This window comes from Ilyonectria robusta (genome assembly GCF_021365365.1).
Source record: "Ilyonectria robusta strain PMI_751 chromosome Unknown BGZ61scaffold_20, whole genome shotgun sequence".
NCBI classification, from domain to species: domain Eukaryota; kingdom Fungi; phylum Ascomycota; class Sordariomycetes; order Hypocreales; family Nectriaceae; genus Ilyonectria; species Ilyonectria robusta.
In genome coordinates this window covers 114,749-133,998 of record NW_025764454.1, presented here as the reverse complement: position 1 = coordinate 133,998, position 19,250 = coordinate 114,749, and the positions used below count along the sequence as shown (strand labels likewise).

Below are 19,250 nucleotides of genomic sequence, written 5' to 3'. Positions count from 1 at the left end.
GTTACAGGCATGTGGGCTATTATTCTTGACGACAAAGCAATGGGGACACTAGGATTTGGGACTTCGGATATGGCGTTTTTTGCTTTGATGCCATCGGACGGTAAGGCCCGTCCTTGTACATTGATTATAAAACGAGGGGGAAATATTATGTGAGAGTGTGGCTGATGATACCTAGAAGCACAGCAGTTAGATATGACTGGCAAGCTTTCCCTCTCCACCGATTCGGAAGAATCTTTCTCTTTCGCGACCAAACGGTTCAAAGATTGCCTCCAGAACCATGAGAAGTGCAAAAGATGGGGCGAGTCTGGCTGGCTGCCCTCACGGCTTATGTGCCTTGATGGTATTGAAGAACATCAAACCGTGCGTCTTGTCTTATCCAAGGACATAACACCTGAGCCTTATGTCTCATTGAGTCACTTTTGGGGTTCAACCCAGTGCCTCAGCTTGACCAAATCGAACTTCGATACATTTCGCCACGACATTCAAATGTGACAATTGCCAAAAGTTTTCAGGGATAGCTTCTATGTTTCACTCAAACTAGAGGCTCGATACATTTGGATCGACTCATTGTGCATCATTCAGGACGACTCCGACGACTGGCTGAACGAAGCGTCTCAAATGGACGAGGTCTACACGAAGTCGCTTTGCAACATCTGCGCCACGGGGTTTGAGGATTCTTCACATAGCCTGTATGTTTCACGTGATCCTATATCATTTTGAACTTGTGACGTCGACATACCGTGGCTGGATGGAGGTAGAAGCTGTCGGGTCTGGGACAAGTGGCTTTGGATGAGACAGGTGCTCGAAGCACCTCTGAACAAACGTGCCTAGGTTGTTCAGGAGTATTTACTGGCCCTACGATATTTGCACTTTGGCACTAACCAGATATTCTGGGAGTGTGTCCAACTCAGTGCTGCAGAACAGTACCTTTCCTCAGGACAATGCGATTGCTTTTTCCGGTATCATGAAGTAAATTGAGGCTTTGCTGGCAGATGAATACATTGTAGGACTGTGGAGGAACGACATCGAATGCCATCTACTCTGGTACACGAACTATTCCCGCCAATCCGAAGGGACTCCATCCGTGCGCCTAGAGAAGTACCGAGCTCCTTCGTTCTCATGGATGTCCGTCGATGCACGAATAAATTTGGACTGTGCCACAAAGACAGAGGACTTGCTCGTTCAAGTTTTGTCTGTTGGTATCATGCAGACGCACAGTCTTATTACGGCTGGCTCCTTGCGTATAAAATGCAACATACGGCCTTTGAAACTTACACGATACGAAACAAATACTGGTCCAGTATGGCGCTTTGACTATTGGTCCCGTGTTGATTCCGGCGATTTTGAATGGCTTCCCTCAGACATGGGCCACATGTTGATGGATGTCGACGGTGACTATGGAGGGACCTTCTATGGCATGCCTGGAAGGTCAAGGTGGGAGAAAACTACTTGGGGGGTCTCACCTTACGAGAGACGGGCAATTGGGTCGGTGAATTTGCACGAGTAGGCTTCTTTCTCGGTTTCGGAGAGGAAAGAGAGCAGCTTGTTACGCACAATGATGACGAGGATACCTACCCCTGAGAAAGATACGACGTTGAGGAGAAGAGACATGTCACAACAATACTTTGATATCTGCGCGCGATTTGCTCTAGCAGCCTGGACCTAGTCTAATGTGATTGGACTACAGGGACAGTTTGATATCTCTAAAGCTCAGCATAAGAAACCAGTGCTGGAGAAAATCTAACTCCTAAGTATACCAAGTGCAGTTCTACGACAGTCTCCCGGGCTCCGCCAACTCAAGGTTATGCTACGACATGTATAACTCTACATATGAAATAGACATCAATTTTGTCGATGGCAACCAGCATTGTGTGTTCGAATCACTCACACCGATAAGGCGTTCAATACACACACTTCGGTTGAAACTTCGTTCTTCGAAATTGGAGGTAATAGAAAACGTTGCAAACTCTTATTCGTTGAGTACGAGTCCAAATATCCCCAATAATTTATCAAACCTGACAATGGTAAGAATTATGGCTTTGCCCCGTCAACGCTGGATCTTTTCTACCAGGCAATTCTGGACGACTTCTCACGAAGCCCAATAGCTGCTTCCGAGATGAGTCTTTTTGATTTTGGAGTTGCAGACAATGTCAGCGACACGTCAGCTGCTCCTTGCCAACCTACCGAATATTTCTCGCACCACAAGCTGTTGTGTCTTGGCCTAGGCTGATGTCTCAGCCAAAACCCCCTCATCCACGTTGCTGATGACGAGCAGCACAGTGAACGAGTGGGGACTGGGAAACCTCGCTTGCGATTGTGCGCGGTGGTTGGGTCACCCCTGCTACACCTCCTCTTGCTGTTGCATCATGTCGTAACAATTCCAGCCCTGGCTGATCGGGTACCAAAGTAATGGGTCTGTGGTGGTTGCCTCTGCCTGCGATCTGATCCTACATATGCATGTAGACGCTGGCCCCAGGTAGATACTTTGCTGCGCCTTAACCGAGCCCTTTATTTCGACCGCCATTGGCGCATACTTGTTGCCACCTATGATAGTACAAAAAGTTGAATGTGATATGTGAGTAGCATGCTATTATCGCCGATGTACGTATTTCGTACTGGATGTTTGCGTTGTGCTGTTCATCGAGAGGGTCAAGAGCATCGGGCTCAAGTAGCTGTAGCGACCAAGATTGCCAACTAAGAGTATGCAAATAATGGAGTCAAAGAACCACAACCCAACAATGCCATGCCCTTCTCTTGCGATGGACGGGTGTGTCGTTACTTTTTCCACCTCTCAATTCTCTCTGTATCGTATTGAATCTTGTAGTGCTTTCGGGACCTGTGACGCCCCCTACTGCCCGTCACATGTTGATATCACCGTGACGTAAATTCGGACTCCTGTGCTGTCCCGGCTTGATAGATTGGCTGATAGGTGGACACCATCGAGTATCATTGCCAGACATGGTCCATTGATACGGTACGGATACACTTGCACTTTCTTGTTGTCTCTTTCTTCGATGCCTACATTTCTCCATTGTGTCCCGGCCCTGTCGACTCATGTACTGTCTCCGAACTGGCCCCGTTGTGGTGGATGCATTCTGGCGGTACCTTCTTGATTCAGGCACCAGACGGCTTATGATGCATCATGACACCCTCCGGCCGGGGGGCATTGCTCGATTTGGGCAGGGATGCAAGCCGAGACTCCCAGGCCAACCAGAAGCAGGGTTAGCTTCTAGCGCGAGACATCCCACGACACCTCCTGACTATCCCCGACCGGACAGACTTGCCTGTGGACGATGAGGCTAACGATGGCTGCCACGATGGGCAAATTTGTCCCGGCACTAAGGATGCGAGGCGTGTCTTAGGTGGGACCCGGGGTTCTCTGACAACCCTCCCTCACGTGGAAGATTTCTTTTGCACTTCCAAAGATGGTCATGACGGGCGAAGACTGGGCCTCGTCAACATCGCAACGGCCGTTTGTTGAAGAAACAGGCATCTCACGGACCCTCAACCGGCAATTGTCAAACCCCCGGACCTTCCCCTCTCCATGAATCCTAACGCGGAGACGTGCTAAAACGTGGGGGGTGGTTGGTCTCACGACCCTCTGTCGGCTCCGTCCCGTCTATCACGCGGCGGTTCAGCATGGATCGAAAATGGGGACGCTCTCTCCACGTAGTAAGCGAAGCCCACGATGCAGCAGGCCGGCTGGAGCCAGAATGCGTCCTTTGTTTTCTCGTGGTCCCTGAATATTGGCGCTAGAGAAGACAGCTTGACAGCTGGTGTGGATGTTCTTTTACAGTCCCTGCGCAGGTCTATTGTTTAGCCACCTGGAGACCTCGTGATTAACAAGACATTATTCTCGGCAAACAGCCCGGGCCGGAAAAGAGTAGGCAGATGAGATGGGAATTGTTCTATACGGACTCCTACTCTATGCCGGGCCCGGCGGACTGGTATCCGGCTGATGTCGCCGGGCGAAGACAGCAGACTGCAGTCAGCAGGGAACATGGGATGAATGCCCAGGTCGCATATGCAGTGCCGGATCTCGAATGCTCCTTCGTGTGGCTCGCCAATATCCGCGAAACAATTACCAAGCTGTCAGGATCTGGCAAGATGCGGGAGATGAGGCGGCCGAATGATCCAATATTTCCCCAGGTCAGCATCCTGGATATCCCCAGCCTCATGTTAGCGCCGCCGGCCGGTTTTGGGCGGGCCTGGCCGTGATGCGTACGTGACCGGAGTGATGGAGGTTTGCTTTACTTTTTCCGCCGCATCTCGTACCTGACCTGTCGAGTAAGAATCCCCGAGTCGCCGAAGAGGGCCCTAAAGAGGATCCTGCTGGGGGACAAGCTGGCATCGCCAAGTCAGGTCCGGAGAGCCCGTGGCGATGACGGCGTAGGGATACGATGGTCGACCCGCCGTCGCCGAGCTCGTTCTTGTTTCTCCTTCTCCCCGCGTGACGTAGAATTGGGACAAGGTCAGGGCGGCCCCGGCGAATCGAGGTCGATCTAATCCAACGTGGGATTTGGTGGGTGCATGAGCGCGCAGCAGGGCACATGGAGGCAACATCAGCGTGCATCTGCCGGCCCCGCATTCTCCACAGAATGAACCATGATGCTATTCTAGTTTGGTGGACCTGTATCCGAAAGAGGAGGCAGCCGGCGGCGCTAGAAATATCGAGTTAGAGCCAGCGAAGAGTTAGCGGATTTCACGAAGCGTAGACGAGTTCCATCAACCTTCTCCGGCGGCCCTAACCTGCTTCGTCCGTCTTGGGAGAGAAATCCTTTCCGATGGAGGCCATCCGCTCACCAGATCTCCACCACGGGGAGACACCGTCAACCACATCGAGACCAATTGCTGTGAGAAACCAGCGTGTAACCGTTGTTAGCAGGACGGAGATTGGCCATGGCTCAAATCGATCGTGCGGGGAGAAGATGGAGAGTTCATCCAGGGCCGGGTAGACGAGAAAACTTGGGGCGGCTCGAATCGAATACATAAGGACGGCTTCCAGACGACATCAACAGGTCTTTTGTCTCTCAAGCTCATCATCACTCGAAGCACAAGCAATCCACTGCCTACCTCTTCTGCTTCATCTCCAACCTCCATCTACCTTCTTCACACACAAACACAAAAGTCTTCGACTTACACACACTTCACAATGGCTCCCGCTGCTGTCATTGAGATCACCGACAAGACCGGTGCCGAGCTCGAGGCCATGTCTGACGAGATCGACGAGGTCAACGCCGCCAAGTACGACTCCAAGTCCAAGTTCGACGAGGAGAAGGACAAGGCCGCCTTCCGCAACTACGAGGACGCCAACGACCGCGTCAAGAACTTCTACCGCGAGCAGCACTACAAGCAGACCGTCACCTACAACCTGCAGGCCCGCAACCGCTTCTACAGCTCCACCCGCCCTCGCCCCGAGATGTCCATCTGGGAGGCCATGGAGAAGCTCAACACCCTGATCGACGAGTCTGACCCCGATACCTCCCTCTCCCAGATCCAGCACCTTCTCCAGTCCGCCGAGGCCATCCGCCGCGATGGCAAGCCCCGCTGGATGCAGTTGACTGGTCTCATCCACGACCTTGGCAAGCTCATGGTCTTCTTCCCTGAGCTCGGCACCCAGGGCCAGTGGGACGTCGTCGGCGACACCTTCGCTGTCGGCTGCGCTTTCTCTGACCGCTGCGTCTACCCTAACACCTTCGCCGAGGGCAACCCCGATGCCACCAACCCCGACTACAACACCAAGTACGGCATCTACTCTCCCAACTGCGGTCTCGACAACGTCATGCTCAGCTGGGGCCACGACGAGTACCTCTACCACGTCGTCAAGGACCAGTCCTCTCTCCCCGACGAGGCCCTGGCCATGATCCGCTACCACTCCTTCTACCCCTGGCACCGCGAGGGCGCTTACCGCCACCTCATGTGCGACAAGGACTGGGAGATGATGAAGGCTGTCCAGGCTTTCAACCCCTACGACCTGTACAGCAAGAGCGACGGTGTCCCCGATGCCGAGAAGCTCAAGCCCTATTACATGGAGCTTATTGACGAGTTCTTCCCCAAGCGGGTCATCAAGTGGTAGACGATTAGATTTGACAAGATGAAGCGAATAAAGCATGGGTTGCAATTGAGGCCAGGGAATCAAAAGGCCAGGATGGGATAAATGAATTTGAGCGATATGAATCAATAGAAATACAAATGTTTATGGACAAACCATCACTGCCACTCTTGAATCGATTCTTCGTTTGCGACTGTAGAAACACTGACAGGGGATGCAGCTGGTTGTCGATTAGTCTCCAAGAACTCCGCGATCCAACTATAAGCCTAGTATTTGTCGACAAAACAAAATAAATTAACTACAAGCAAGACCTTAATATTCGTAAATATCTCTATGAGGATATCCTATTCCTGTTGCGCTAGGGTTTGGAGGAAAACTAATTGCATCTAACTTTACCTTGAGAATTGTGAGACGCTACCTCTGTTTGTGTTCAATAATTCTTGGATGCTTCTACCGAGCATGATTCCTCTACACTAAATCCTTAACTCATGTATCCAACGACATAATCAGAATTTCTCACAGGACGAAAAATACTCAACTCGTAGACGCTGGCTGAGTTGTGTCTGATCAAGTCCAGATTCGTTCCCTTGCCTCCACCAACCACAAGGGCGCTCGCTGGGTTGGGAATCTTTTAGTGGAGATACTGGGCGATAAGGTGATAAGAAAAAGTTGCAAGAAATTTTGTGCCAGTTTATCCGAGAAGCTCAAATCTAGTCCTGATATAGCTAGTGTCGGTCCAGGCAACCAATCATAGGATGTTCCGAGCGCAAGCTGCCCCTCAGTCGGCTTGGAAATTTGGCGGCAGCGCATCAGAGGTCGGCAGTCTGTGATGTTGCTGAGAAACCCATCACCTCCCGACCGACCAGACTCGACTCTTGGGCATTCTTCACCCCAAATCTTCAAAATGGTGGCCGGAAAGCGAAAGCGCGATCAAGGCGACGAGCCCCCCAAGTCAACTGAGGTTGTTAAGTCCGACACAGCCAAGAAATCCGCCGAACCCGAGGAAGAGACTTCCTTCGTTGATCTCGGCTTGGATCCCCGATTGCTGCAGGCCATTGCCCAGCAGAAGTTCGCCAAACCGACCCTCGTCCAGCGCAAGGCCATTCCGCTCGCACTCAACGGCCAGGATGTGCTAGCCAAGGCCGACTGTGGCTCGGGCAAGACGGCTGCCTATGTCCTTCCTCTGCTGTCCAGCATTCTCAAGCGCAAGACCGTACGTCAATCTTCAGTCTCAAGCTCGAGTTTTCTTCCATCTTGCTAACCCAAACGCCAGACCGACTCCTCCGCTTTCACGGCCGCCCTCATCCTCGTCCCTACCCGCGAGCTTGCCGACCAGGTCTTCAAGGCCATCGAACAATTCTCCTCTTTTTGCGCAAAGGACATCCGAACCGCAAAGTTGACCGACAAGGTCTCCAGCGCCGTCCAGCGAGCTCTCCTCTCCAACTCTCCCGATATTGTCATCTCGACTCCTGCCACGGCATGGCACAACCTCAACTCCTCTGCCCTCTCACTCGAGAAGCTGACGCATCTGGTGTTGGATGAGGCCGACCTGGTCCTGTCATATGGTTACAATGAGGATCTGGAGAACCTCTCCCGGTCGATCCCCAAGGGCGTCCAAGTGATGATGATGAGCGCGACATTGACAGACGAGGTGGACACACTAAAGGGCATCTTCCGTCGGGACCCGACTCTGCTGGATCTTAAAGAGAAGGAGGCTGAGGGCGAGGGTATCACTCAGTTCGTCGCCAAGTATGTTCACGATCTCCTGCTGTCATTTTCCGCACATTCAACTAACAGACCTATAGGTGTGGTGAGGACGAGAAATTTCTTCTGGCCTACGTCATCTTTAAGCTCAAGTTGATCAAGGGCAAGTGCATCATCTTCGTTAGCGATATCGACCGATGTTACCGATTGAAGCTCTTCTTCGAGCAGTTCGGAATCAGGAGCTGTATCTTGAACTCAGAATTGCCCCTCAACTCACGAGTGCATGTCGTGGAGGAGTTCAACCGGAATGTGTACGACATTATCATCGCCGCGGACGAGAAGCACGCAATGCTAGGAGATAAGGAGGAGGTCGAGGAGGAGGATGAAGCTGAGGAGACGAAAGAAGACGCCAAGAACCCCGAAGATGGCGAGGACGATACTGCTGAGAAGGAGACCCCACGCCCGAAGAAGAAGTCAAAGCCTTCCAAGGCCGACAAGGAGTACGGCGTATCACGAGGTATGAACCGCCCCTCCCAACTAAGCCCCTCGATGTCTCGAGTCTCTGTCTATATTCTGCTTGGAAGCAATCTTTACGAGGAGACAATTGCTAACAATGGATTTCGTAGGTGTCGATTTCAAGAAGGTGTCAGCAGTCATCAACTTTGATCTTCCCACCACTGCTTCATCGTACACACATCGGATAGGAAGGACTGCGCGAGCTGGTCAGACCGGCATGGCCCTGTCTTTTGTTGTTCCCAAGGAACTCTACCGAAAGCACATGCCCACGTCAACGGCGACCTCGGAGAAGGATGAGAAGGTCATGGCCAAGATTGTGCGACAGCAAGCGAAGCGAGGCAAGGAGGTGAAGCCTTACAACTTCAATATGAAGCAGGTTGACCCCTTCCGCTACCGAATGAACGACGCCCTGCGTGCCGTCACCAAGGTTTCCATCCGAGAGGCCCGAACGAGAGAGCTTAGGCAAGAACTGCTCAAGAGTGAAAAGCTTAAGCGGTGAGTGATTCTTCAGCACTCCCAATCTGGTAACCCATTCTAACTTGTAATGTTTAGATACTTCGAGGAGAACCCTACTGAGTTGAGTCATCTGCGTCACGACGGAGAGCTCAGGACGGCGAGACAGCAGGCCCATCTCAAGCACATCCCCGAGTACCTGTTGCCCAAGGATGGTAAGCAGGCGTTAGAGGCAGATGTGGGCTTCGTGCCTTTGAGGAAAGACCGCAAGGGGAAGGGACACAGGAAGGGCAAGGGATTCAAGGTGGGCGCCAGGAAACGGGATCCGCTCAAGACGTTTAAGGCGAGGCGGAAGACAAAATAGACGATTCAAATAGGACAGCGTTTTGGGATTCATCGTGTGCGAGATACCTCGAGGAATTAAGAAATGAGCGGGTTTCCTTTTTTGCAAGCTATTGTTGTCTTCATTCAAGCCGTGACCTACTAGCCGTTGTTTCATAGACCAAATTACCAGCACCTCGAAAACTGATGCTGTCAACGGACTTATTGCCCACATTCCACCCGTGTCATCTCAACGTAATATACGTCCCTCCGCCTCGCAGACGAAGCACTTTCACAACATCATTTACGATTCTACTCCACATCATGCCATAGACTTTCTTGACCTCACATAATCTATCTTTGTGACGCCAGTTTAGTCACACATACACGTCGCCCGAAACAACGGGTGTAGGCGGCCGAGCTGGTGGGACCCCGACGGTTGGGCTACCGGCTGGCTCCCGGGGATAGATGTGTTGTCGGTGGGTGGTATTTAATTCGGCGTGATTGCTGATATCGCGGGTTATTATGATGGGATGCAGAAGGGGTGTTGTGAAGGTATAAAGAGAGATGATGGTGCTGGACGTGTTGTAAAGGGATAATTATTACGGCTTCAACATCACTTACACGGATACGGAGAACTGAGAGCATCGTTCCTCCACCCGTGGACCTCATCAATTCTACTATTTCAGCCATGGCTCCTCCAGCCTAGATTCATCTGCGTCAGTTAGGCAAGGATGGCCTGGAGATTCCCACCATCGGATTCGGCCTGATGAGTATGAGTGTCGGCTACGGCTCACCAGAGTCCGTCCTCCCTTGCCTCTCCTCCCAGCCCTAACTCACCAAATTGTATGCTGGCATGTCCTGACAGCTCTGATGAAGAGCGCCTCAAGCTCCTCGACGGCCGACATCTACGGCGACTCTGAGGGCGTGGTAGACAAGTGGTTCAAGCTGCACCATGAGCGCCGAGACGATATCTCCCTCGCCACTAAGTTTGGCCTAAAGGTCGAAGGGGCCGGCATCCTGGCGGACCCGTCACCTGAGCATTGCCGTGAGAGCATTGAGCGCAGCCCGAAGCGGTTGAATGTAGATTGTGTCGACCTGTACTACATGCATCGTGCCGAGGAGAAGGTTGCTATTGAGAGGACGGTGGAGATGAAACAGATGAGTAAGTACTTGCCCCGGTGTAACCCAAACAAATAGACGGATTACTCAACATCATGGGAGGGGGAGGGGGGCAAGGCCAAGTACCTAGACCTCTTAGAGGTCTCCTCAGCTACTCTTGGGCGGGCCAACGCCGTCCACACCTATCCTCTGTCCAAGTAGAGTACAACCCCTGGACACTCGACATGGAAGACCCATCGGGCACCAACCTGCTGGACACCTGCGTCGAGCTCGGCGTGTTCATCTTCGCTTACGCGCTACTGGGATGCGGCATCCTGACGGGTCGGTTCCGATCCGTCGACGACTTTGAGGAGGGTGACGCCCGGCGTGGTATAACCCACTTCCAGGGCGACAGCTACAAGAAGAACCTCGTCGTCGTGGAGAAGTGCAACGAGTTGGCCGAGCGCAAGGGGTGCACGTCCTGGTTCTGGCGTGGCTAGTGGCGCAGAACAAGCGCATATTTGTGATCCCTGGGGCCCAGAAGATCAAGTATCTGGAAAAGAACGTAGGTGCGTCGGCTGTGACGTTGACCAAGGAGGAGCAGCAGGAGTTGAGGAAGCTAGTGCTGGAGGCTAGGGTCGACAGTAAGCAAGAGTTTGGACTTTGTGGACACTGTCCCTCAGGAGAGGCAATAGTGTGAAGCTGTAATCAAAGCACTCTGATTTACTCGGGGGTGAATGACTAGTCTCAGGAATGCTGCATCAAGCATGTAAGTTGTATGTAATTGACATGCAGGTTGTATAAGCGATCGAGTGTCAATCAAGCAAGGTCCATCCGAAATAGCTTCCCCTGCCACATAGTGTTGTTCCTTGAGGGAATCTCAAAGCTGTCAACAGGCTTGAACCCCATGTCTTCGTAATATCTGGCCACGGTCAGAAGAGGATACAATCTTGGCTACGTGTACTTTGACTCACCCAACCAACCTACCAGTCCCTCCCGTCCAGCAGTCAACCCAAATAGTATTCTTCCCATGTTCTATAGCATATTGTTTGACCTCGTTTACTAGCGCCACTCCCACTCCCTTGCGTCTCTGATCGACTCGATAGTCCGCAACGAGGACATCTAAGAAGACAAAACTGCCGGCCTCGTTTGCGGCAGCGACGTGGGGCTGCAGGTTCTTCGGGGATAAGATATGCGAAGCAAAGTGGTCGTCTCGAAGCTTGACGGCTCCAACCGAAACATACGTCTTTCCCAGCTCATCCACTCGCCGGGCCAGTCCGTCGCCCAGGGTCCCGGTAGCGTCGTCTTCGATTTCGGCGATGAGGATCCTCACCCGCTCACCGTGGCCAGTGTCTCGGAAGTTCTCCGACTGCGCAACGGCATCGCGAATCGCCTGGCCAAAGCCGGGGTTTCTCGAGAACAGCTCCGAGCCCCATTGGCCCGCGTTTCCAGCGGCGGTGAGGTGAGGGATTGTCGAGTCGAATGCGTCGATGATGAACTGAGCATCGTGGGATGATGCAGCAGCGTCGCGAATATAGAACGGGCCCGGCATTCTTTCGGGATCCTCTCCTGCAACGAAACCCTGCGGCTTATCGTTTGTAGTCGGTCGGAGAGGCGGCTCAACGGCTCGAGGTCAGGTCAGCATCCTCACTGCGTGCCACCACGCACTGTAACGCTAGTAGGGGTGGCCCTCGCTGTGAATCCCACGTTTTGGGATGGAGACGAGCAGCGTCAAAACACCGCCGAAATGTCGGATGGTTTGGTATCCCCAGATTTACCAGAATCTGGATAACCTTTCAAGATCCAAACGGGGTAGATATCGGCCCGGATCTGAACGAACCTCTGAAATCTGGTACCGGACCACCAAGCCAGCTTCGATTCACGGCGCGAAGGCGGCGAAACTCACCTTGAACCCCCACTCGTGTTAGAGAGGGGATCCCTACACCTTGAGAGGGAGCGTGCATGCATAAGTTATCCGGTTGCCTACCGGCACATTCAAATAAGAAGCCCACTCGGTTGGACGTGTGATGATAGCTTTTGCATCTTTCTCCTGAATCGCCCCACGCATCGTGCTCCGAGTCCGGTTGGTGCGCAACTGCAAAACGACTTAACTAGTGAGAGGGACGTTGCAGTGGCCATTTAACCCTGAAGAAATCAGGATGCAGAGCAATGAAGCGATGCAAAGAGATGGAGAGTCGATTCACTCCCCACTCATCCTGGTGATGGTGTTGATACAGCCTGGTCCTTGAACTGGCTCGCTCTTGTACCTCACAGCAACGAAATGGGCGCTAATGTACGATGGCGGCGTTATCCCAAGCCCGAAGAACAAATGGACGCCCGCTCCCGATAAGACCCTGATTTTAGCAACGGGAGCCCAAACCAAAAGAGAAAAGAAAAAAAGATGTGATGGCGGCTCACGACGGGAACTCGCAGATTTCTCGGACAATGTCTCTAGGGAACCCATGACACATTTCCCACGAACGGAGCGTTTCGCGCGGTAAAGGTTGCCAAACATGGCCAAAAGTGTCCCCAGGAGCCGTCTTATGCATAACAAATGACGGCACCTGGGCGAGTTGTTCATCGATTGCAACGATTGGCACACGAGGAAGTGCCGAGCTATTTGGCGCTTGATCAAGGCAAGCGTCCGGAATCTTCCTTCGGTGTGATAGCTATGGGAAGGTTTCCCCAGGCTAGTTGATTTAGCTGAATGCCCAGCGATCAAAACTCAAATGTAGAGGCGCCGCCCTACTTGCATTGGTCGATAGTGCGTGCTTCGTCATTCTCATGAAAGGGTTGCTAGTACACGCTGCTTGCATGGTCACTAGCCTCACAACACTGGACGTATAAATGCCATCTCGTCACTGGCAACTACGAGGCTTCCAAAGCTCGCCGGGGTTGGTTGGGCACCACAAGGGACAACTAAGCATACACCGTCGCTTGACGGAGACTTTCCAGCATCTCAGAGCCGTGCGAGTCACCAACCCCATGAAATGGGATCGGATCCATTCCTCGTAAGACTGGACCCCATATCAGTCGAGAGCAATAGATCCATCTGTGATATGCGAAGAAACCATACGCACAAGCGTGGGTCGGCGGTGAAGCACGGCGAGTCAGCCACGAACATGGTGATCCATGGGGGGCCGAAGGTCGGGGGCGCCTGGCCGGCGCTTTGGGTGCCGGGTGGAGCGCCCTTCTACACCTAATTGAAACGGCTGATTGCGCACACCTCGGTTTGTTGAGAGGGAGGGGTGCTAACACCTATCAAGAACCGACAAATCAACTTCATCGGCATGTCGACTCGGCCATTCATTGGATTGTCTGTGGCTCGACAGGCCAAGAGTTGGGCTGGTGATCAAGGACCGGGCACCTTGATGGGTTAACCCGGACGCCGCGTCGTGCCAGCTCGCGTCTCCCTGGACAATCCGTGGCCATAAATATTGGTCGTGGTGTCGCCACATGCCGACTTTGTCGGTTTCCTTGGCTTCTTGTCCAATCTGCTTGCCTCTGACGTGAGGTTTCTCTTGAATGGAAGAACTATCTCTGACGTGAGATACCCATTGCCACGCACTAACAACGAAACCATCAACAACACCAAATCGAAACATATCAACGTAATCAACAATAAAAGCAGCCAACCCGGCCGGAAAAAGCGCTTGCTCTTGGAAGCCTCAAGCAGCCGCATCGTCACCTCATTTACCTTCATCGCCATGACTGAAGAACATCCCTCCTTCATGCGGATCCCGGCAGAGATCCGCATGATGATATATAAACACCTGCTGGACAATGGCGCCAGCAATAAGATCTCGATTCGGAATAAGTCAAGGTGGGAGTACCAGGCAAACGACCCCAAGAGTCTCCGCTCTCATTATCACATCATGGAGCGATCCTTTGCGAAGATGTCATTTCAAACGACATATTGCGCCGATAGCGACTGCGATCGATCAATGCATACCGCGATTATGCAAATCAACAAAAAGGTCAGGGAAGAGACATCTCAGTACCTATATGGAAGACACTCGTTTCATTTTGGCGAGGATATCGAGGCAGTGGTGCCATTTCTTGATGACAAGATGCCCCAGACTCGAGACTTGGTCAAAGAGTTGAGTCTATACAAGCGCAGCCCGACCAACACCGGCGAGCCGGATTCTTTGGACTGGGCTTCCGTGTGTCGCTTCCTGGGAAACTCAGCAGGACTGGATAAATTGACGCTCGTCATTGAGGGCGGCCGGCCGAGAGTGCCGTGGGACGGGCCGCAAAGCCTGACAGTTTCCGACTTCCGCCTTTTGTATTCGACACGCCACGAGAGCTTGGAGTGGGCAAGAGAGCTCGCGTCAGTGAAGACCATTGGAGAGGTGGAAATCGTGCCCGACATTCATTACCTGCCGGATCCACAGTCGAACATGATGCTAGTTTTAGCAGCATTTTCAGCGTCAATTGAGACGTCATTGGTGGATTTCCTTCGAGACGATCTCGGAATTCCCGCGCGGGTTGGAAAAGGCACATACTGTGGCACTGGGGCGTTTGGACGAAAAAATTGTCATCGAGGGAGCTGCATAACGAGCTGAACGGTTGGACCTGAGACCTTGCGCTGGATTTGTTTCTTCGGTTTCGGGTTTAGAATTAGGGGCATCGGTACTAGCGTTTCTTGACAAGGGTTCATGAATGAACGAATGGATGATATGGAAGAGAGAGAAATCATTATCCATTCAGGTTATCAATCGCCGTGCGTCTGTGAGTGCTTGGCACCGAGAAGATGTAGAGTATTGGAGCTTCTCTCTCTTCCAGACCTCTCGCTTCCTTCCCTTGGTGCCCTTCCAGAAGCCCACGGGCAGGCAGGCGTTCATCCCAATCCCAGGCAGCACGAAACGGCCTTCACGTGACGTTGCATCACCGGCGTTGAAGTGTCGCTAATTAGAAGGTGGCCTGGGCAAGCTCCTGCCGCCTAAAAACGGTGCCAAGTAGTGCGCTGCCAAGTGCTGCTACCTTACGACAGCGCTGTTCCGAAGTTGGAACTGGACCCATTATCTCAGCCTCCCCCATTACCTACGCACTATCGTCACCCTGCGCCTCGTCTGCGCGCATCCCTCTCTCGAACGACAGCACCCGGCGCCTCCGCGACAACACCCCGATTCCGCCCATCGTCACCATCATCGCCGATTGCCATCGTCGCATGTCGACTTCTCAATAGGAGCCTGGCTCTTCCCAACCTGTCCCAAGCTACCCCGCTACAATAGCCCATAGCTTGACAAGATGGCCACGCCAGCTCCTCCGGAAGACCAGGCCCGCCTGCTCGAGGATGCCTTAGTCGCGGTTCGCCAGCAGACCTCGCTCATGCGCAAATGCCTCGATACGCCCGGCAAGCTCATGGACGCCCTCAAGTGCTGGTAAGTCGACCACGAACCTTCTCCTATCCACTCCCGCAGCGCCAGCCACCCAGACTGACATCATGACCCCTTCCGCAATACAGCTCGACACTTGTCTCGGAGCTTCGCACAAGCAGTCTTGGCCCGAAACAGTACTACGAGCTGTACATGGCCGTCTTCGACGCCCTGCGCTACCTGTCTGTCCACCTCCGCGAGAACCACCCGGTCAATCACCTCGCCGACCTCTACGAACTAGTCCAGTATGCTGGCAACATCATCCCACGACTGTACCTCATGATTACCGTGGGTACTGCCTACATGTCCGTCGCGGATGCCCCTGTCAAAGAGCTCATGAAAGATATGATGGATATGAGCCGAGGTGTCCAACACCCCATTCGTGGCCTCTTCCTCCGATACTACATGTCTGGTCAAGCCAGAGACTACCTGCCGACTGGCGACGGCGATGGTCCCGAAGGCAACCTCAGCGATTCTATCAACTTTGTCCTCACCAACTTTGTCGAGATGAACAAGCTATGGGTTCGATTGCAACACCAGGGCCACTCGAGAGAAAGGGAGCAGCGCGTGCGGGAACGAAAAGAGCTACAGCTGCTCGTTGGAAGCAACATTGTGCGCCTAAGTCAGCTGGTCGATCTTGAGACATACAAGTCCGGTATTTTGGCGCCGCTCTTAGAGCAGGTTGTGCAATGCCGAGATGTCCTCGCCCAGGAATACCTCCTTGAGGTCATTACCCAGGTCTTTCCCGACGAATTCCACCTCCACACTCTGGACCAATTCCTAGGTGCTGTTTCACGACTCAACCCACATGTCAATGTCAAGTCTATCGTCATTGGATTGATGGACCGCTTGTCTGAATACGCCGAACGGGATGGCGCCAACGACAAGGACGGAGACAAGGCCAAGGTCGAGGCTGACGCTTTGGCGCAATTGCTAGAAAAGGTCAAGTTGCAAAAGGAGACCCCCCCGAAAGCCGCGCCTTCGGAATCAGAACCCAGCGATGCCGTAACAGACAAGCCTGTGGATGCCAATGCGGATGTCGCCGATGCGACTGACGAGCCGTCCGAGGCTGAAGGCCAAAGCGAAGGTGACGCCAAGGCCGAGTCCGAGTCCGGAGCCGAAAGCGGCGTCGATGATGGAAGCACCCTTGCTGGAGATGCCCCCTCAATTGCTGAGACGGAGACGACTGCCGTCAACGGTGGACAGGGTCCAATCACGGAGAACGTCCAGCTCTACGAGGTGTTCTTTGCGCAGGTCAAGAACTTGGTCGAGGCGCAGCACCTCCCTGTGCCGGACATCATCGCACTGCTGGTGTCGCTGTGCAATCTTGCGCTCAACATCTACCCCGACAGACTCGACTTCGTGGACCAGATCCTAGCTTATGCGACAACCAAGGTTCAGGAGAACATCAACAATGCGGACCTCCACTCTCCTCCTGCCCAGCAGAGCTTGCTGGCGCTGCTACAGGCTCCCATCAACCGCTATGTTTCGCTCTTTACCGCACTCTCTCTCCCTACATACGTCCCCTTGTTTCAAACGCAGTCGTATCCCACCCGACGAGCTGTGGCTGGTGGCGTCGCCCGTGCCCTTCTCGAACACCAAACTAAGGTCTCGACGACGGAACAGCTCGAGAATGTACTCGAGGTGCTAAAGGTTCTCATCAAGGAGGGGACCCAGACCCCTCAAGGATACCCCGGAGTTGCCCAGAGGCGGGCGGTGGAGACGGACGAAACGATGGAGGAGCAAGGATGGCTTGCACGAATTGTGCACCTGCTGCAAGCTGAGGATAACGACACTCAGTTCAAACTGCTCCAGATGACACGGAAGGCATACTCGGATGGCAACGAACGCATCCGCACAACTACGCCACCTCTCATGACGGCATGCATGAAACTGGCTAAGAAGTTTAAGCAGCGGGAACACTACGACGACAACTGGGAAACGCAGAGCAATGCGTTATTCAAATTTATGCACTCAGCATTGAGTACACTGTACACACGGGTCAATGGAGCTGGTGCTGCCGAGATGGCGTTACGTTTGTTCTGTGCCGCGGGACAGACGGCCGACATGACCGGCTTTGAGGAGGTCGCCTATGAGTTCTTCGCCCAGGCCTTTACCGTCTACGAGGAGGCCGTGTCCGACTCAAAGGCGCAGTTCCAGGCCGTCTGCGTGATTGCAACAGCGCTTCACCAGACTCGAAACTTTGGCAAGGAGAATTACGATACTCTCATCACCAAGTGCGCTCAGCACGGAAGCAAGCTCCTGCGCAAGCCGGACCAGTGTCGGGCCGTGTATCTGGCCAGCCACCTGTGGTGGGCCACGCCCAGCACCCCCAATGGAGAGTCCGAGGAGACCGAGGTATGTGAGACATTTTGGATTAGAAGAATTGAGCTAACATGATGCAGCTTTATCGTGATGGTAAGCGGGTGTTGGAGTGCTTACAACGGGCTCTTCGTGTTGCCGACTCGTGCATGGAGACGGCAGCATCAATTGAACTCTTTGTGGAGATTCTTGATCGCTACGTGTACTACTTTGACCAGCAGAATGAATCGGTAAGCTTGCTCGAGGATGGAGCCCTTGTTAGTTACGGCTGCTAACATCACTTTAGGTGACCACCAAGTACCTCAATGGCCTAATTGAGCTGATTCATTCCAACCTGGCGGGTAACCAGCAAGACTCCGCATCAGTCGAGAGCAGCCGAAAACACTTCCATCAGACTTTGGACAACATCAAGAGCCGACAATACGAGGGTGTTGTACTGTATCCCAACTGAGTTATCTCAGGAGCAAGGGTGTATGTGGACAGTGCATGTTGAGCAGGGGTGAGTTGGCGGATAGATAATTGTTTGACCTGCAATTGGGTTGAAAGGGGACGGTTCGTTGCAGGTAGTTGTATATATGTATACTTGATCCCGAAAATTGAGTGGCATGTCCAGCGTTAGAGGCACTTTTCATGATTGTGTCGGATCCTCGATGAGGGAACCTAATGTTTGAATCTACTGCGTTTTCGTTGTGCGAGTCACAGTTGCCAAAGCCCACGTTTAGGTTTCAAGCTCATTCTTTTCCAACTGCCTGGATTCCGTCTAACCTTTGCGCCCTCCAGCCATTCTAACCTATATGGTTATTGTCTACGTAGCAAGGTTATTACCTACAGGCATAAGGCTATTAACTTCAGGCAGCAAGGTTGGAGACAGAAGGGTTAAATTGAAGCTTGAGGCAAAGGGCAATTAGACCACTTCATTTTCATCTGGCGTCCTCTCTTTGAAACGAACTTAAATGGTGAGAAACTTTTAGTGATCGCAACCCAGCTTCTTGGTGCCCCGAAGCGTTGGAAGACTCTATTTCTTCCCCTCTCGTCCCCATTGACCCCTACCCAACTTGGACAAGGGGCCTCCTTTTATCGCGGCGTTTGTGGGGTAACGCAAGTGTGGCGCGTCGGCTACGAGGGTCGCATTGGGAGGGACCGCCCCATCCCCACAGGCGGGAAGTCAGGAGATAAGGTGCATACATACGTACTCTACTGCGTAGGTCTGCAGCGCGAACTGTAGGACGGGAAAGCGGCCATGGTGGACGTCTCTCTGAAAGACGGGGGTGAACTAGACGGTAAATTCGCCAATCAACGATCCAAAGCAAACCTGCAACATGATATGCCTCGGTTACGGGGAGGCGCCAAGTTGTGATACATATCTAATACGAAGCTCATGTCCGCACTGGCTCTCGTGCTGC

At 53.0% G+C, this 19,250-nt stretch overlaps 7 protein-coding genes across 7 annotated transcripts; 6 read left to right on the top strand and 1 right to left on the bottom strand.

The window, feature by feature from the left end:
- BGZ61DRAFT_554727 (uncharacterized protein) lies at positions 1–708 on the top strand. Its single transcript, XM_046255589.1, has 2 exons — positions 1–100; positions 176–708. The coding sequence occupies exons 1-2, from the start codon at positions 10–12 to the stop codon at positions 490–492; spliced, it is 408 nt and encodes a 135-aa protein (XP_046099881.1). The 5' UTR covers positions 1–9; the 3' UTR covers positions 493–708.
- Positions 709–4,726: 4,018 nt separating this feature from the next.
- On the top strand, positions 4,727–6,207 carry BGZ61DRAFT_458007 (inositol oxygenase). Its single transcript, XM_046246706.1, has one exon. It carries the CDS (start codon positions 5,153–5,155, stop codon positions 6,074–6,076), a length of 924 nt encoding a protein of 307 aa, XP_046099880.1. The 5' UTR covers positions 4,727–5,152; the 3' UTR covers positions 6,077–6,207.
- Positions 6,208–6,878: 671 nt separating this feature from the next.
- On the top strand, positions 6,879–9,267 carry BGZ61DRAFT_458005 (P-loop containing nucleoside triphosphate hydrolase protein; the record flags this gene model as incomplete). Its single annotated transcript, XM_046246705.1, has 5 exons — positions 6,879–7,265; positions 7,326–7,801; positions 7,858–8,273; positions 8,383–8,767; positions 8,825–9,267. 5 exons carry the CDS (start codon positions 6,882–6,884, stop codon positions 9,087–9,089), a joined length of 1,926 nt encoding a protein of 641 aa, XP_046099879.1. The 3' UTR covers positions 9,090–9,267.
- Positions 9,268–9,571: 304 nt separating this feature from the next.
- On the top strand, positions 9,572–10,847 carry BGZ61DRAFT_496925 (NADP-dependent oxidoreductase domain-containing protein; the record flags this gene model as incomplete). Its single annotated transcript, XM_046251073.1, has 6 exons — positions 9,572–9,601; positions 9,756–9,851; positions 9,926–10,192; positions 10,247–10,342; positions 10,372–10,584; positions 10,656–10,847. The coding sequence occupies 6 exons, from the start codon at positions 9,572–9,574 to the stop codon at positions 10,845–10,847; spliced, it is 894 nt and encodes a 297-aa protein (XP_046099878.1).
- A 119-nt stretch (positions 10,848–10,966) lies between these two features.
- BGZ61DRAFT_361114 (uncharacterized protein) lies at positions 10,967–11,699 on the bottom strand (the record flags this gene model as incomplete). Its single annotated transcript, XM_046241236.1, has 2 exons — positions 10,967–11,069; positions 11,122–11,699. The coding sequence occupies 2 exons, from the start codon at positions 11,697–11,699 to the stop codon at positions 10,967–10,969; spliced, it is 681 nt and encodes a 226-aa protein (XP_046099877.1).
- A 1,723-nt stretch (positions 11,700–13,422) lies between these two features.
- BGZ61DRAFT_458001 (uncharacterized protein) lies at positions 13,423–14,873 on the top strand. The gene has a single exon (XM_046246704.1). It carries the CDS (start codon positions 13,855–13,857, stop codon positions 14,710–14,712), a length of 858 nt encoding a protein of 285 aa, XP_046099876.1. The 5' UTR covers positions 13,423–13,854; the 3' UTR covers positions 14,713–14,873.
- Positions 14,874–15,029: 156 nt separating this feature from the next.
- On the top strand, positions 15,030–18,777 carry BGZ61DRAFT_397169 (vacuolar protein sorting-associated protein 35). Its single transcript, XM_046242974.1, has 4 exons — positions 15,030–15,531; positions 15,615–17,883; positions 17,931–18,077; positions 18,134–18,777. The coding sequence occupies exons 1-4, from the start codon at positions 15,398–15,400 to the stop codon at positions 18,296–18,298; spliced, it is 2,715 nt and encodes a 904-aa protein (XP_046099875.1). The 5' UTR covers positions 15,030–15,397; the 3' UTR covers positions 18,299–18,777.
- Positions 18,778–19,250: the final 473 nt, after the last annotated feature.

What these genes read in the sequence shown, in the direction of transcription:
- BGZ61DRAFT_458001 (XM_046246704.1), top strand. Translation starts at nt 13,855, where the DNA reads ATGACTGAAGAACATCCCTCCTTCATGCGGATCCCGGCAGAGATCCGC.
- BGZ61DRAFT_554727 (XM_046255589.1), top strand. Translation starts at nt 10, where the DNA reads ATGTGGGCTATTATTCTTGACGACAAAGCAATGGGGACACTAGGATTT. An exon ending in TGCTTTGATGCCATCGGACG is followed by an intron (nt 101 to 175) that starts GTAAGGCCCGTC and finishes GATGATACCTAG; the next exon opens with AAGCACAGCAGTTAGATATG.
- BGZ61DRAFT_458007 (XM_046246706.1), top strand. Translation starts at nt 5,153, where the DNA reads ATGGCTCCCGCTGCTGTCATTGAGATCACCGACAAGACCGGTGCCGAG.
- BGZ61DRAFT_397169 (XM_046242974.1), top strand. Translation starts at nt 15,398, where the DNA reads ATGGCCACGCCAGCTCCTCCGGAAGACCAGGCCCGCCTGCTCGAGGAT. An exon ending in GAGAGTCCGAGGAGACCGAG is followed by an intron (nt 17,884 to 17,930) that starts GTATGTGAGACA and finishes AACATGATGCAG; the next exon opens with CTTTATCGTGATGGTAAGCG. An exon ending in TTGACCAGCAGAATGAATCG is followed by an intron (nt 18,078 to 18,133) that starts GTAAGCTTGCTC and finishes ACATCACTTTAG; the next exon opens with GTGACCACCAAGTACCTCAA.